Below are 16304 nucleotides of genomic sequence, written 5' to 3'. Positions count from 1 at the left end.
CCCTTTCAAGCCCAGGTTGGATGAGCAGAGCATTAGGACCACAGAGTGTCCCTGGCCTCTGTTCTCATACCTGGTATGTGAATACAGTGGATTCAGGGCTGTTATCACCATGTCTATGTTGTATGACAGCAGCTATACATGCTGACTTTAGGATGCTCTAACAAAAAGGGAGGAGAAAGAGGGGGCTATAGCACACTTCATTCTGCTGGTAAATCTGTGCCTACAGTGTCCATGGTGGGTTTTGCGCCCTTCTGTTGTATTTCAGTCACTTTCATCAACTTTTGATATCGAGAATGAGTTAGGTTTTCCCTCCCTTGGGTACTGAAACAAAGCCTTTACAGAATAGAAACATTTAATTCTGTAACTCTTTTCCAGCTGGTCTATTCTGACTGCAAGCCTTCCAGGGAAAGAAACTATTTGTCACTGTGTCTCTGGATAGGTTCACTATGTCTCAGGTTTGGAGACCTGCTGCCATATGTGATACAACACCCTGAAAAAAAAGGAACTTAAATGATTAAGTGTTTCCTTAAGGACCCTTATTCCACTGCACTGTTTGTGCAACCTATTTCCATTTTGTCCCTGCATACTTTAGTTTCTCTTCTAAATTATAAAAAATAATTCAGGACTGTAACTCCTTTGGGTGTGCACCTGCAAACACACAAACTTGTATACGTGCCTTTGAATAGCTTGTTCCTTGCCCATGAACACAGATTTCTATTCCTTCCAGAAAATAATGCTATGCATTATAAGTACCTCAGAAGCAACTTAAGCTGCAGTCATCAAAAATATCTGCTCCCAGTACTCATCACAGTGACTTCAGGCACAGGCAGAGGCTGTTGAATGAGCTTTGAAACACTTTGGGAAATGGATAATGAAGGATCACAGGCAAAACGGATGACAAAACAGAAACAGTATCAGAATATGCTTCAGAGTGGAGGGCAGAGACAACTTTTGTGGCCCTCAGGCAGCTGTCTCACTGAGAACGATGACATCTTTTTCTAGAGTAACTAGGAAGGGAATGTAGTACCCACAGACCAGGAAGAAAAACATTCTGACTATCCTGAAAGGATCAGGGAAGATATTTCTTCATAAGAAACACCTTTGCATTTGGAAATAGCAAATAGGTTCTCTCTCCTCCAAAGGCTACCATTTGGACCCTGCAGTATGCCAGAGAAGTTGATGGAGTTGCACTGAAAATTACATTTCTTCTTGTCCATGAAAAGGGTCATGAGAGCACTGCTAGGGCTTCCCTTCTCCACAGCCACAAAGACTCCATTTTTACAGGAAGGAAAAAGAGAGGCATAAAGAGAGGGAGAAATAGAGTAAGCTGCCGAGTGCCGGAGGGGAGCAGGGTCAGATGTAAATTTTAAAGTTTATGGACCGGCTTCCTTGCCAATTTGTGAAGGAGGAAAGGAGAAAGGGGATGAAGGAGAAAAGGGAGGAAAGACTTTGCAGAGTAGTAAATCTCCATATTTTTTGTTTATTATATGGTGGTGAAAATTGCAGAGGAAAGTCATTTGTCAAAAAAAAATATGACAGTTAAGGATGCTGAGCAAGGGGAAGCATAAGAATATGGGTGACTTAGTGGTTTGAGGCCCATAGCTAAGTTAATAAGGCTTGATCCATGGACAAGACATGAGCAATGGAGAGGCAGAGGTACAGTGGGACTTCCCTCAGGGCTAGTTACCTTTGCCCCTGGAATCTAAAATAATAAGCTGAGAGACAGCAAAGGAGCTATGGGACCTGGGGACATAGTTTAATGGTGAACATGGCAATGTTAGGTTATCATTTGGTCTCAATAATGTTAAGGTCTTTTCCAAATTTAACAATTCCATGATTCTATGATATTTTGGGATTTATGCTCAGCACAAGGTTCTATCTTTTAGTTATAATCATGCAGGTCCACCTGGTGGGTAGGACCTTCTACGCTTGTAGGGAGATACAGTCCTTCAGTTGTGATAACCTGTTACAGCCTTGCAAGGAGAAAACAATCCATAGTGGCTCAACCCCACTTCCAGCATCATGAAGAAGGCAGGCAGATACTCCAATCCCATCACTGTGCCTTAAATTAGCAAAGTTCTGAATTGCCCAGGTTTACCACTCAGCTCTGTCTCCAGTGCTTTCTAGATTCTTGACAGCCTCATTAACTTTGTTTTATGAAACTACTCCAGTTCATGCAGGCAAGAATCATCCCCTAAATCCTTCCTGTTTTCTTTCTGCTTCCATGAAGCAGGAAGACATGATACCATAGAAATTTATGCCAAATTAACATTACTTAGGAAATCTAAATGGGAGGTTAAACCCCCAAATACAGCTCCAAAACCTGTTTCCAGTGCTGGGGAGAAGAAAAAAGCCCACCACCAAAAAACCCAACACCACAAAAAACCAAACCAAACCAACCAACCAAACTACAACAAAAAAAGCCACCACAAAACAAAGAGGATGTAACATGTACCCTAGTGAATCAGATGCATTTCTACATACATTCATTTGTATCTATACCTATCTATATATATACACTCAAAAATGCATAAACATGCACTTCTACAAGTAATGGACACAATACCTGCTCCAGGTCTGCTGCTGTTCTTTTTTTTTCTCCTGTGCCATCTTGATATGGTAAAATGAAGAGTTCAGCAGATGTGGGCAGACCAGGGAGCACTGCGACCAGAACATGCTTGCTTGAAATACCTGTCACCTGATGTATAGACAAGGAGTGGACAGATAAGCAGATAAACATGTGGATGGCACTGAATTCTGAGGCTGTCTTTGTTAAGGCATCATAGTATTTATACAAATGATGTAGGGTATATCTGGTACAATGGAGAGAACTTTGTTAAAATCCACTGCAGGTGAAAAGTTGGCAATTAATAATTTCCTGATCTAAGATATATTACCATGTTCTCCAGCAAAATATGCAGGGTCCTAAAGCAATAAGGATAGACAAGCTAAAAGGAGCTCTTAAGTAACAATTGCATATGGTCCCAAAATCCAAACATATCCCATCTTTTTTTTTATTTGTCTTCTTGGCTGAAAATCTCAAGCTAGGACTTAAATCTCCCTAATTTTGACATATTAGACAAAATTCAGAAAAAAGTACCCATAGGCATCACTAACAGGTTCATCTCTGGTCATGGGTTTTAGTTGATGCAAACAGGATACTACACAAACAGATTGTCGAGCTATTACATAGAAAAGGAACCTAACTTGTCACTCAGGAAGTTTTTTTAGCCAAAGGAAGGAGAAACAGAATTTGATGAATCTCCCTCCATTGCCTCTTTGTACTGTGAATTATCCAGAAAATGCACTTAAATCTCAAGGTTTTGATTTAAACCTGTTTTCAAGTGCTGAATTTAGTAGGTCACTTTTAAAGGGAAAATAAAAAGTGCCCTCAGAGATGAGGACAGATCACAGCAGCTGAATGCACCACAGAGGTTCCCCTACAGTAAGGACTCACAAGCCTCTCAGACATTAATTGGGCCTAAATCTATTTAATTCTTCTCCCTTGGTTCAGGAGCAAAGACTTGAAGGTGCTCATTGAAAGAAATGGTGGATGGAGGACAAGGAGTCAGCAAAACTGATTACAAATCACCATTTTCTGAGCTAATTCTGTGCATAACCCAAGTGTGACTGCTGACAGTCCAGGGAAAATCCCGTGGAGCTATAAAAAGGGAATCCTTCCCCTCCATCCCTCACCAAGAAAAAGCACATGGCTTTGTTGCCCCCCCCCCTTTTTTTTTTTGGTTTTGAAATCTGGATTTAGAAAAAAACCCCAAACCTATAAATATATAAAAGTCTCTTATATTCTTTTCCAGTATTCTGTGAAGTCAGGGCTTGCATTATTTTCACTTGCCTAACAGGTTGCTTTAACATGTCAAGAAAACGACAAAGTATTACCAGTTAATGGAAAGTTTTCATTTTCAGAGGCTGGGAATGACTTTTTTTCAGAAGTGGGAGACAGGACTCAGAAAATCAATGATATGAGCAAACAGTTATGATCATAACACAAAATACGATATTTTGTGATAATATGAAATTACCCCTACTTAGAGAGAAGATCAGATTTTAGTACAGACATATAATTTCATATGCAGAATTTTTATCCAAGTCTATGGTATTATGTAATAAGAATGCAATTCTTTAATAAAAGCTCATAGAAAGTCTATAACACAGTTATAATTTCCTATTGAATTATTTAGTTATTCGACTCATTTTTATACAGTTTACTTAATTGTCATAGAAATCTATGGGGTTTAACTTTTACAGGAACTCTCACAAAGGCTTGTTTAAGGTGAATCATTTAGCTATATTAAGAGGGATAATTAGCTATCAATTTTTTCCTTTTTACTCAAACAACGAAAAGGCTGTGTTTTCACTGCTCTGCTTTGGATATGTAGCCTTGTTACTGTGATTTTACAATTCTTCTGTTTTTTATGGTTTGATTTTGTTTTATTGAGTTGTCTATATTCTGAAAATTCATCCTGAAGATAAACGGATCCTTGAATACTTGATACAAACATAAATATGTCAGAAGAACAAGCTAGCAAACCTCAGAAAAATGCTATTTTTTCCCCTTTCCTCTTCTTCTCCTGTCTTTTGAGGAAATCTCAGAAAAAAAGTCTAAGAAACAATCCAAACAACTTTGCATGCACCTCTCTGGTGCACAGTGTTTTTCTAGACTTTTTGCACAGATCATACCAGAAATGTACATATAAGCTTGTTAATAACATCTGTAATACTTATATACTTTCAAAATCTCAGTATCTTTATGTTTCGAAAAAAGCAGAAACCCTGTTTCAAACAGTTCCTTTTGCTATTTTTCCACTGAGCTGAGAAACTCCAGCCATCTCTTTTAACTTTACATAGCTTCTCAGTTTGAAATCCAAATCTTCAGCCACACTAGAATATTTTTATGAATATTTTTATTTTGTTCCCCCACTAAAGAAGGAAGTTCAGAGCTTCTTTATAGCATTGATGGGAAAATCAGCACCCAATCCTGACCTGTAAGCCTCATGCTATATAAAAGACAAAAAGCACTTGACTGTGGAGCTCTTCTATGTAGTAAAAATAGTTTTCTTTTTGGTCTTTTAAGTCTTCTACAGTATATTTGTAATTCCATTAGAATAGCACTACCTTACATTGGAGGCTAACTGAGCACCAAGTTGTCATAGGATGAGATAATTTCACTATCTAAAATTTAGGATGCTGGTCTCAAACACTAGTCTGTTCTCCTTTTCTGGTTGGTAGGAACATAAACACATCTTGAGAGAACAGCTGATCCAGTCTCAATGAAGAAACAAAGCAGAAACTAAAACCACTGTAACACAGGTTATGCGCACAGCTTACCTCCACCAGAGCTCTCTTGACTACTCTGCTCATGTCCCTTCTCCATTCTGGGATATCTGGGTTGTGGTCATCAAGGTTCGGAGAGAATGATAACCTCAGGGACTGAAATTTCTCTGCAGATATAATGACATGGTTGACGAAAAGACTGTGAAATGCCTTATTGCTAAATGAGGGGTCAGAACCCAGTGAAATCTGCTGCAGGTCGTGTTTTTCTTAATCAACCTGCAGATGATGCACAGACTGTCATAGAATCCAGCAGTGTGCCCAAGAGACTCACTGAGAGATTTGGAGAATCTGAGAGATTCACCACTTGAGTGTCACAGAAATGAAAGAGGTGATCAGTCCTTACTTGAGTGGATGAACAGCACTGCAAGGGGAGCTGTCCTGGGAATGTAAATATGTTACCTGCATCTTGACTTCTGGAGCAGCAAGCACTGTGAAGGAAGCTGTGATTGTACTCTCACAGCCATGCCCCAAACACTCTTAACTGGAAGGGGACAGGGATAAATGTGGGGAGAGGACTAGCCTTGAAAAATGTACTTAATATCTGTTGATGTTAACAGAGATGCCCCCATTGATCACTATGATCACGTGCTTAGTACAAACAGCTAAAACGGGGATTCCCAGTGTTTTTTAGGTTCCATCTACACTCTGTGATATCTGTGTGCCCTAACTCCTTCTGAGGCACAAGTACAAGGTCAAATCAGTACGGATTTCTGTGTAGAAATGCAGCACACAGCATTGATTTACCTTTCAAGCTGAGCAGCTTTTGTGTGAGTTAAGAGGCCTCTACTGGCCAAGAAGGGGGAAAACGAGCTCACAAAACGAACTAACATTTTGACAATCATGTAGGATGATCAGATAGTGACAGAGTAGATGCAGAGGTTATCTGGGAAAGGGATCAATGTTCTGCAATCATGTCAGTCTAACGTCAGTCAGTGGCCTTCAGAGATATTATGCCGAACTGACAACACTGGAACTGAATTTATAATCTTAAAGACCTCTTGTTGCTGCCAGCTAACTTGGCTCTCTAGCTGTAGACTATGGAGAATCCTATGTGAAATGAAAGGGGAAGAACTCACCATACACTGCAACAGTCTTTGTGTCCTGAAGAATGGTGTTTCCTGCTGAGACCTGAACAGTGATGGTGTTCATGCCTTCCACAGAAAATGTGAATGTGATGCTCCCTTCCAATGTGATCAGTGGCTGCAAATACATCATAAAAGGAAAAATTAAGTTAATTTGGCTGAAAAGGAAAAGCAAAAATGAGTTTGGATCTCTAGCCTATTGGGATGCTTTGGGGAGTTAGTTCCAGAGTGGAAACTTTATACTTAGGTGGGGTCCTGTGACATGTGAGCTAATTTTTTAGAAAGGGCACAGGAATCCCAGACAGGGAAGTCCTCCTGAAACTCAGAGTAAGGCACCTGTAATTTCCAAAGGAGCTAAGTTTTAAGATTCCAGTATTTCCTTTCCACTTAACATGTTGGTTGTTCTGGATCCCATGCTCACTCCTCAGAGAGGCCCAGATCCTAATATAAGGGCCTGCAAGACTCTCTGCTCAGGTATTACAGTCCTTTCCCAGATCTAGTTTAAGTGCCTTGTTTAAAGTGATTCAAGGAGGTTGTCACAGAACCAGCCAAATAAAGATTTTTCAGTTGTTGTCTCATGTTATTCTTGGACACGAAGATACCACTTTTGGTAAATTCTGGTGCTTGAGAGGACACAGATTCCCTTAGCTTGCTTTGCTAGGCAACCAGTTTATCAATGAGTTGTGTCCTCTTTCAGTAGATTCTGCCCTAATTTCTGTTTTCACTTATTAATGATCTCTGGGTGTGATCTTCAAAGCAGCCAGTATTAAGTCAAATTGTTGCCATTGTAGTCTGTAGTAAAATTCTCACTTCAATGAGAACAGAATTAGACCAACTCTGATCACTTACGAGCTTAGGAGATCAGAGAGAAGGTTAAGAGGTGACAATCACAGTCTGTAAGTACCTCTAGGGGGAGATGATTGCTGATAGTACAGAGAGTTCTTTAATCTACACAAAAAGGCATAACAAGATCCAACAGCTTGAATCTGAGACCAGATAAATTCAGACTACAAACACTGTGCATGTGTTCAAAGCTCAGAATAATAAGCTGTGGAGAAATAGTTGGGGGGAAGGCTCAGAAGGAGAAGCAGCAAATTCTCCATCATCTGAGGAAAATTATTAATACAAAACAACAACAAAAGTCAGTTTCTGCTTTAATCACAAAGAGTTAAATAAAGTAGAAGGTATGGATGAAACTCTCCAACGTGCATTATACAGAAGATAATCATGTATGGTTATGAAGGTTCCTCTTGGCTCTGCAAAATCCATGTGAATCTCTCCCCTCAGAAACTAATTAGGGTTTCTGGGTACTTCAGCCACAAACAGATGTGAAGTAACAGCTACAATGTCTGTGCAGATTTACCAGGACTAGAAGCACAGAGGTAGCAGAATATGATGGATGATACCCTCATATCTGAGCAGAGCCCAGAGGTAGGGAGGTGTGTTGGGAACCATTTCATCCACCTGTAGCACATAATAATAAAGTATTTTTTGCACATGTGGTTTAGCATAGAGTGCTGGGGCTCAGGACTGGGTTCAGCATATTTAAGGGGAGGCACAGAGCTGATGGCAGTCTTTTCCCTTGTTACTCACCAGAGAAATGAGGTTTAAACTCTAGGGCTATGTAAAGTCAGTTCCAAATATAAAAACAGCATCAGTTTGACAGGTTATTTTCCTTAAAAAACCTGCCAAAACCCCTACATTTTTTATCTTCTTATTACTGAGGGAGGGTGAAGAAAAATGTACTAGAAATTCCTCCAGATTTTGGTTAACTATGTTCACTTGGAGGTAATGCAGGAAGAAAGCTATTTGCAACTTGCATGAAATGGCAATAAACTCTACAGAAACACAAAGCACTACTTACATTTCAGTGTTGGTACCTCAAAGAACCATTAATATCTTGCTCTTTGGTTTATAATTTTCTTGCATACATGACTATATAGAAGCATTCCCAGATCCCTCTCTCCCTCCCACTTCAGTCAGAGGGCTCTTCCAGGATTATTTTGATCTCTGTCAATCAGGAATACAAACCTCTGTGTTGTTCCCAAACCACCAGACATAAGTAAGCGTTCCCACTTGGCTTGGCCACAGTACTGCTGTGGCATTGATCTCCTTGTTCTTCGTGGTGACAAAGGGCAGAGATAAGTGAACATGTTCCAAGGGGCCTGCAGAGACAGAAGCAGCAGGTGAGCCCTCCATCTGAAGTGTCAACCTGGGAGGGATACCCATTGGTTTAGGAAAGAAAAGTCTTCCAAATCACCAAGGGACATGACAGAATGTTTTGGCTTGGTACCATTTCTAGAGAGGCAGGAGCCTCAGAGAACAGGAGCTACTCCTGTACCTGGAGCTGAAAAACCTGGACTCTCTACTGCACAAACCTCATATAGTCAGGAGCTTTTATGACTTTAACAATAGTGGCAGAGCCCTGTTGTGTGAATATGGCCTTCACTGGGAAGACATAAGAATGTGCAGGATAAACAGCTTCAGTGGACATGAAGAATCTCTGCGGATGAAAACTGCTATGATTTGGTGAACTTCAGCAGAAACTCCCTCTAAATACAGTTATTCACTGAGTGCCTGGATGTTAATGTTACCTTATATTCCCTCCTTTTCATCAATAAACTCTTTTATTTCTTCAGTATAAACAGAACATAATTAATTCGACAAGTGACATTATGCTCAGGGTTACACATTTCCCATTTTCAGGAGACAGATGGGCTTTGTTGTTAAATCTTGTTCTATAGATTATTTTTAAAAATGTGTTCTGACTGTTCAGCAAGAGAAAAAAGCAATTGTCCCAAGTGACAGAGAAAGAAAAATAAAGAAACCCCAAGTGATACTGGGACATGGGTTCCTTAAACAGATGAAGGCCACATCTACATGTCCCATATCTGTGAGCTCCACAGTGATGAGAACCACAGTCACAGCCTTGCATTGCTCCTGTGGAGTTGAGATCCATTGCTAGAGGATTTTATATATTTCAGGGGAGGATCTTTCAGGTTATAACCCAGGTATGAATCACCACTTAGACCTTGCTTTTCAGCCTAGAGGAACACCACACTCTGGAGCAAGCATCCTATGCAGCACAATAAGCAGAGAGAAGAAAAAATCTCCCAGATCAGACTGTATAAACCATGTCAGAATAAGGACCAGTGTTCCTGGTTTCTTACTGAAATGGATCTTTCTCTGTGCTGTAGACACAGCCGCTGCTTAATCTGAAGCAGCCCAAGTAAGAGTTATCCATAATCATACTAACCGAAGCCTGCTATAATCAGACTATGGATCATTCTTCCTTTTATAAGTAGCAGCCAACACTCTGGAAAATTCAAGAGAAGACACAATTTCATCCATATGATTTTAATGACATCCCCCTTCTCAGACCCATTTCCATGACTAGGCTGTGCTGCTTTCAGCAAGACTCTTAAGACCTGAAAAACAGCAATTTCCCAGCCTAAATATTTCACAGCTCTGGTATCCTTTGGGGTGTTTGTCAAATGCCCAATGTCAACACAGCCCTACAGGGGAATACATTTCCTAACACTGGGTGCAGTGACAGCTGTGACAATGGAGACCATGAAAAGTTTGATACACTCCAACATAACTGCATTGCTGTTCTGAATAGATCCCAAATGATCCTGCACAGCAGAGTGCCCAGCACCTCCTTGGACCTTCACCATATGCTGGCTAGGAAACAACATAAAAGAATGGCTCAAGCAACCCAATTTTGCCTGAGTATTTCTGGGCACACAGTACTTCGGTCAAGGTGGCTGAAATGCTGAACTGTTATCTGGCCAGCAGATGGGGATAGCTCACTCTGGATTGCCCCTCAGCTTGGTAGAAGACTGCTTTCACACAGGTAAGTTTGAAGAGGATTCAAGAAAATTAATTTCTGAGCTTCATGCAGGGCCATGGAGGCTACAGACCTTCACCTGCCCCAGGAAAAAAACCTGTGTAAAAGTCCCACACAAGAGAAAGGGAGAAGCTTCTCAAAAGGCTCATTTGTTCAGGTGATGGTTTTCTGAAGCATTCAGGCAAAGGCATAACTAACTTTCCAGCAGAAAATTTTCACATCAGGACAGTTTAGAGACAGCCTGTTGGCTGGAGCAGTTTACATACAGAAGTTTACACTGTCCATCCAACTCAAAATGCTCCTATCTCACAATAACCTGCATTTCTGGACCAACTGCAGCAGAGGCACTGCTTCTGTGCACTGGCCACATGGTTGCAGCAGGATGAGGAGGGCACGAGATGAAGCCTTCACTCTTATCTTGGAGATCACAAGCACTGACGTTCAGTGTCTGCAGTTTTTCCCCAGGAAGACTGCTGGCCATTGGCAGGGAAGAGTGCTGGAAGGCCCAGATCTGGCTGCAGACACTCATATATTAACCCTCTAACTAGGGTTCACCCAATTTGTAGCCCTCCTTAAAACTCTGGATATTCAGGATGCACGCTGCTTTTCTGTGGATCTTAATAATACAGTGTGTGTGTCTATTTTAAGGACAGATATTTTTATAAAACTCCCCAAAGGCCAAGCTCAAACCCCCCAAGCAAAATATTCAGCAGAAGCTGAGTGGCAATGCAAGTATTCAGTTAGGATTTAGAAGCTTTTGTGGATCAGGGTGTTAGACTCTGAAGGAGGTTGGATTTACTGCACAACTCTGTCCTCAGTAAATCTATTGCTAGTCTGAGTGGCACCATGCTCATTTATAACCTGCTTTGAAGTCCCTAATTCTTGTCATGGAGAGAAAGGTGAGACACATCCCTTAGACCTGTCACTTCTCCAGGGATTTGGGAACATGTAATCTGGGTCTGGCTGCAACGATCACTCCATATTTGAGTCCTATGCTGGCATTACCTATACAAACCACAAAACCATAAACTATCAGTTGCTAAGTCACACAAACAAATTAGAATATTGTTTATTCTCTATACAGCTTAAACAATCAGAATGGTTCATAAGCCTTCAACGTCTCAAGAAAATGAATTAGAAAAGCTATACAGCAGAAAGACACTATGAGTGAGTGAAGGCTGGACACCTGCCAGCTGAAGGTGTTTTTCAAGGGAGACATTCAGGGAGATGCTTCTCTAGTGTTCCTTCATAAAAATACTATCTCTCACAGCCATACCTCCCACTGCTCCCATCTGTGGATACAATGGTGCACTCTGAAAGAGCTGCCCTCTTTCCCTCAAGAGGCAGCTGCTTTCATGCTGTATGAACGAACTCCAAAACTAGTGTTAAACTATATGGAATGTGCTAAATTATCTAGACAATGTTTCAAGTAAATTTGGTAAAGGGTAAGCAGTATTTCTGTAAACATAACTTCATGTTTTGGAATTTCCTTTTTGTCTCAGTTTATCTGGCACAGAGGCACACCGTTGCAAACATAAATAATAAACAAAAACCCCGCAGTGTAAAAAGAAAATTATGGCCCCAAACAAAATCCATTAGGAATGTTACAAAATTTCAATAAATAAGTTGACCCTTTGAGTTCATAACTATGTGCTAGAATAAATATGAAAGAATACAATATTGGTTTTATCCAAGAACTTGAGATACATTTCAGTTGTAAATCAGAGAGATGAAGTATAAAAATGTTAAAAAGAACAGCAGAAAAGCAATGTGAAGACATTTTTTTCTTGCAATACTATTTAATACAAAGACTTTGGTTCCTATGACAACAGAAAGACTAAAATGCACTGGTATACATCCCAGAGGTGGATGTATTTCATTAGAGGGCAAAACACATGTACAAAGTAAGAGAAAAGTGACTAAAGATCCCTGGGTTTCTTTGTTGTTCTGGAAGTATAAGCTTGCTAATGAAAGTTCATTTCAGAAAGGGCTGAGCAGTCCTTTGAGGAGTCCCAGTTTAGACCACCCTAAATTACAGGTGGAATATTATTTACAAAGCAGAAGTTAATGGTTAGACTCAATGATCTTAGAGGTCTTTCCCAACATTAATGAATCTATGATCACACAGTCTGAAATCATCAGTTTGTCTGGAGGACAGACGAACACTCATCATATCCCATCACTCTGGACCCAGCTGCAAAATCCCAAATGTCACCTCTAACTACAAGTAATAATGTTTTAAAGAACAACAGAAGCCAACAATGATTATGAACATACATACACGTTACGTGCAGGTAGAGGACAGCGTTGTCAGAACCCAGGCTGTTTTCCACCAGCACAGTCACCCGGAATATGCCCACGTTCTGATAGATGTGCTTGATCCCATCTTCTGTTGAGCTGAGATTGGCATATGACACAGCAATGCCGTCTCCAAAATCCACCTGAATGAGGGATCTCTGGAGATCTCCCTGTAGTGACAGAGAAAGGATTGAAACAGGCTCTGCTTTACTTTTCAGAGACTGGATCAGTGAGGTGACCAAGACCAACCACAGGATAGTAACAAGGTCTGATGTTACCAGAGGAAGGGTGGTCCCTTCATCAACTTGCTCGGTAGTCCAGTGGACAGAAAGTGGACCTCCCTTGAGGCTGACTCAGTTGCACTATGAAGGAGGTGTCCTCCAAGGCGTGTGCTGTAGCCCTGCTTTCCCAATCATCAGGGGGACTGGAGGATCTGATTCCTTTCCCTGGGTTACACAGCCTACGCTGAACTCTCCACCAACCATGGCTGCTAAAGGTCCCTTTCATGTAAGATGCAATAACTTGTCTTACATTTAAACATCCTCACTCCTTTAGGAAGTCCTCCCAGTGGCTCCGCATGATGCTTACGCTGGGTATGCTCACATTTGCTGGCTATTGCTACGGAGCAGCTCACTCCACAGCCTGGCTGAAGCAGCAGCCACTGCCTGGAATGATGGAAAATTAATAGCTGAGGGAAGTTCATAAAATTGGCTGAAAGGACATTTCATTTACTTTGGTTTTGTTTCCTTTTCTTTTCTTTTTTTTTTCCTCTTTTCCTTTGAGAGAGAAACAGTCCTCTGGATTCCCAACTGAAATGAAAGGTACCCACGTAAATGTCTGGGATCAGGGAGGTTTCCACATCAGAAAGAGATATGTGAGTACATGAGACTATAGGAGGGAATTATAACAGAAGCTTTATATTCCTCATGTTCTCTCAGTCTTTTTATAGCTTGTGAAGGCAGAAATAGTGGAACCTTGCCTGAATGGAAAGCAGGAGGAGCAGAACTGTACCTGGGGATGGCAAGAGTGACAAATTTTCCCAGATAATCTCTTTGTATAGACTGAAACTGTAGTTGTTACACTGCCCTGGCACCCTACTGGAAGGTGTGTTGCTTTCAAATAGATGAGACAAAAATAACTGTGTTGCTCTGTTCAGGAGGATCACAGACTGAAGGTGTGGCAGGGGATATGGTCTCTAAGTGCAGAGTCATGTCCTTCGTTGATCTTTATTATTTAAAAGATGTGCAGTTTCAAGCATGGTGCAGTGCTTTGGGCACTTCTGCCTGTTTGACTAAGCCAACAGAAGCCATCAAATGGGATATGCTTCCATAGCCAGAAGAGAACATACATGAGCTCCTCAGCTCTGAAACCCTTTCAGACAGGGGCTGTATTCTCTCAAGTCCAGTGGTGGACTCAGACCAAATACAGAGATCCCTGAAGTACCCTTAGATGTTCTCCCAGTTCTCTAGGTCCATCATCACTAGGGTTTTAGTCATCATTTCTTACTAAAAAAAGAGATGATGCCTTTGAACAGTAAAACCATACTGCTGAGACAAAAGCTGCCCACATGGTTAAAACTGCATCACCATAGCGACCCTGCTGGCTTTATCATCTCTGATCATATCTGAGGTCATGTAGTTGAAGTCTGTTTCAGGCTATGGAATATTCCTCCACATATTTGAGGTACCAGAGGAAAATGAAAAGGATGACAGCATTTTAGAATAGCCTTATTTTGGCAAGTGTCAAAATCTGTGTTCTAATGAACGTTTTTTTCTCTTGTCTTCATTTTGTCCACAGGCAGGAAACCCATGGTGTCTACAGGTGCAGTCAGGAAAAGGAGCCATTTCTAAGGCATGCAAGATTTAGATTTCAATTTTTCTTTCAAATTCCCTGGGGAGAAAAGATGCTGACAGAAACAACCAAAAATCTAATTAGAGAAGAGCTTCAGTTGCTATTCCCTCAGTCTTTTTCATTTGTCTTGGCCTTTCTTGTTTTGTTTTAAAACTCTTTGAACTGGAAATACATTTTCCATTGAGTAAGATCCAGGCTATAACACTCCTCTGAAAATGCCACATTTTGAAAAGCTGACATTTAAAATTCTAGCTTAGGAAGTGGGAGAAAAAAGTCAGGAAAACAAAAAGACTGTGTTTTGATTTGTTCTTACGTTTTATCTGTGCCAGGTAAGAGCATAGGCAGAATAAGACAGGAAGAGAAAGCAGGTGAACCAAAATCAAAACATTTCCCATACAGCCCACATCTGATCTACATCAACCTCAGCTGTCTCTGCCTCCGGCAGCTCTCCAGAGCCACTTGCCAGTGGTTGTTTTTACCAGGAGTTCTGCTTTGCAAACAATTTGATGTATATATCAAAAAAACCTCTCCTGTTGCTTTTTCCAGCTTGTCCTTGTCATTTTGCCAAGCTCCATACTACATGATAGGGTTTTTCAGAAGCTTCTAGCTAAATTAAGGCAGACACAAACCCCCCTGCATTACTTCTGCAGCCACAGCCAAGCACTTGGATGCAACCAGCACTGAGCTATCTTTGGGCAGATTCTCTGGCCTTCATTGTGAGAGGTCTTTAATGCCAGTGCTCTTAGGCATGAAGGGAGAAATTTTCCAAGCTGGTTGCTTATAATGATATCTCTGCATTCAGCTCTTGTATACTACTCACATGAAGCTAACCAGTAAGCAATTACAATACCTGAAAAACTGAAAGTACTGAAAGTACCTAGTACTTGTACTAGGTGTATGCTATATGCACAAGCTTGGATACAACCTGAAATACACTGCAATCTTGATAAAGGCTTTTGTGCAGCCGAAGGCTTAAGCATATGCTGAACTTTAAGAACAAGGGCACTTCTTTTAGTCTAAAACAAGCCCTGAGAATTAAAAACAAGTTTCCCAAGGCCCCGTATTATGCTCCTTACCTACCTATACAACATTTGTTGCTAAAAGGTAAATCATAAATTTACTGTTTTTAAGGGATTTTCTCATTAAATGTCCAGAGGTTTTTCAAGCATACACAAAATATTCCCTTCTCCCTCCTTCCCATTCCTGCCTCCCAAGCCAAGTGCACATTTTTCCTGTATCTTCACAAAAGAATAAAGCTCTAGAGCGTACTCAAGACCTGAATGTTTCCAAAAAACTCTGTGAAGCTTCCTGCCTCAGTTTACATGAAGAAACAGCCCATACAGTTAGCAACAATATTTTTACATTTTGATTACTCTTACGCAGCTCTCAGACTTTTGGTGGATGTCAGATGTGAGACCCACCTATCAGGATCCTCTCTCAAACACTCCATCAGAATCTTGCCCAGTAAGTATTGACTTCAAGTATTTACCATGAGGGTGGTTAAACACTGGAACGAGTTGCCCAGAGAGGTGTTAGATGTCCCATTCTTGCTAATAGTCAAGGTCAGGTTGGACAGGGCTCTGAGAAACCTCATCTGGTTGAAGATGTCCCTGTTCATTGCAGGGGTGTTGCACCATATGACCTTTAAAGGCCCCTTCCAACTCAAAGTATTCTATGATTCTATTTGTATCTAAATGGAAGTATTAAAACAATGAATCAAACGCAGTTCAAGGTTTTTAACTTTGTCTCCCATTTCAGATTTCATTTTTAAGTCTTTCAATTATGCACTGACTTGTGTGTCTTCCACAGAGATGTTGACAATATATTTAATTATCCTTTGCAGGAGACAGACACTGCTGCTGTTGGAGTGT

At 40.8% G+C, this 16304-nt stretch overlaps 1 protein-coding gene across 4 annotated transcripts in view; it reads right to left on the bottom strand.

Moving 5' to 3' along the window:
- Positions 1–16304, bottom strand: part of SORCS1 (sortilin related VPS10 domain containing receptor 1) — a 264539-nt gene that overhangs the window by 15168 nt on the left and 233067 nt on the right. For all 4 annotated transcript variants that reach the window (XM_051800441.1, XM_051800444.1, XM_051800443.1 and 1 more), the window contains 5 exons: positions 12566–12752; positions 8466–8599; positions 6429–6552; positions 5347–5459; positions 2567–2698 (listed from right to left, as the gene is read on the bottom strand). In XM_051800441.1, the coding sequence (XP_051656401.1) occupies positions 2567–2698; positions 5347–5459; positions 6429–6552; positions 8466–8599; positions 12566–12752 (690 nt within the window). The remainder of the gene's footprint in view (positions 1–2566; positions 2699–5346; positions 5460–6428; positions 6553–8465; positions 8600–12565; positions 12753–16304) is intronic.

The sequence above is a fragment of the Manacus candei genome, unplaced genomic scaffold (genome assembly GCF_025592945.1).
Source record: "Manacus candei isolate 608988 ecotype Guabito, Panama unplaced genomic scaffold, ASM2559294v1 h1tg000050l, whole genome shotgun sequence".
In the NCBI taxonomy this organism is placed as follows: domain Eukaryota; kingdom Metazoa; phylum Chordata; class Aves; order Passeriformes; family Pipridae; genus Manacus; species Manacus candei.
Note: the sequence above shows the minus strand (reverse complement) of the source record. Positions and strands in the feature narration are given on the sequence as shown.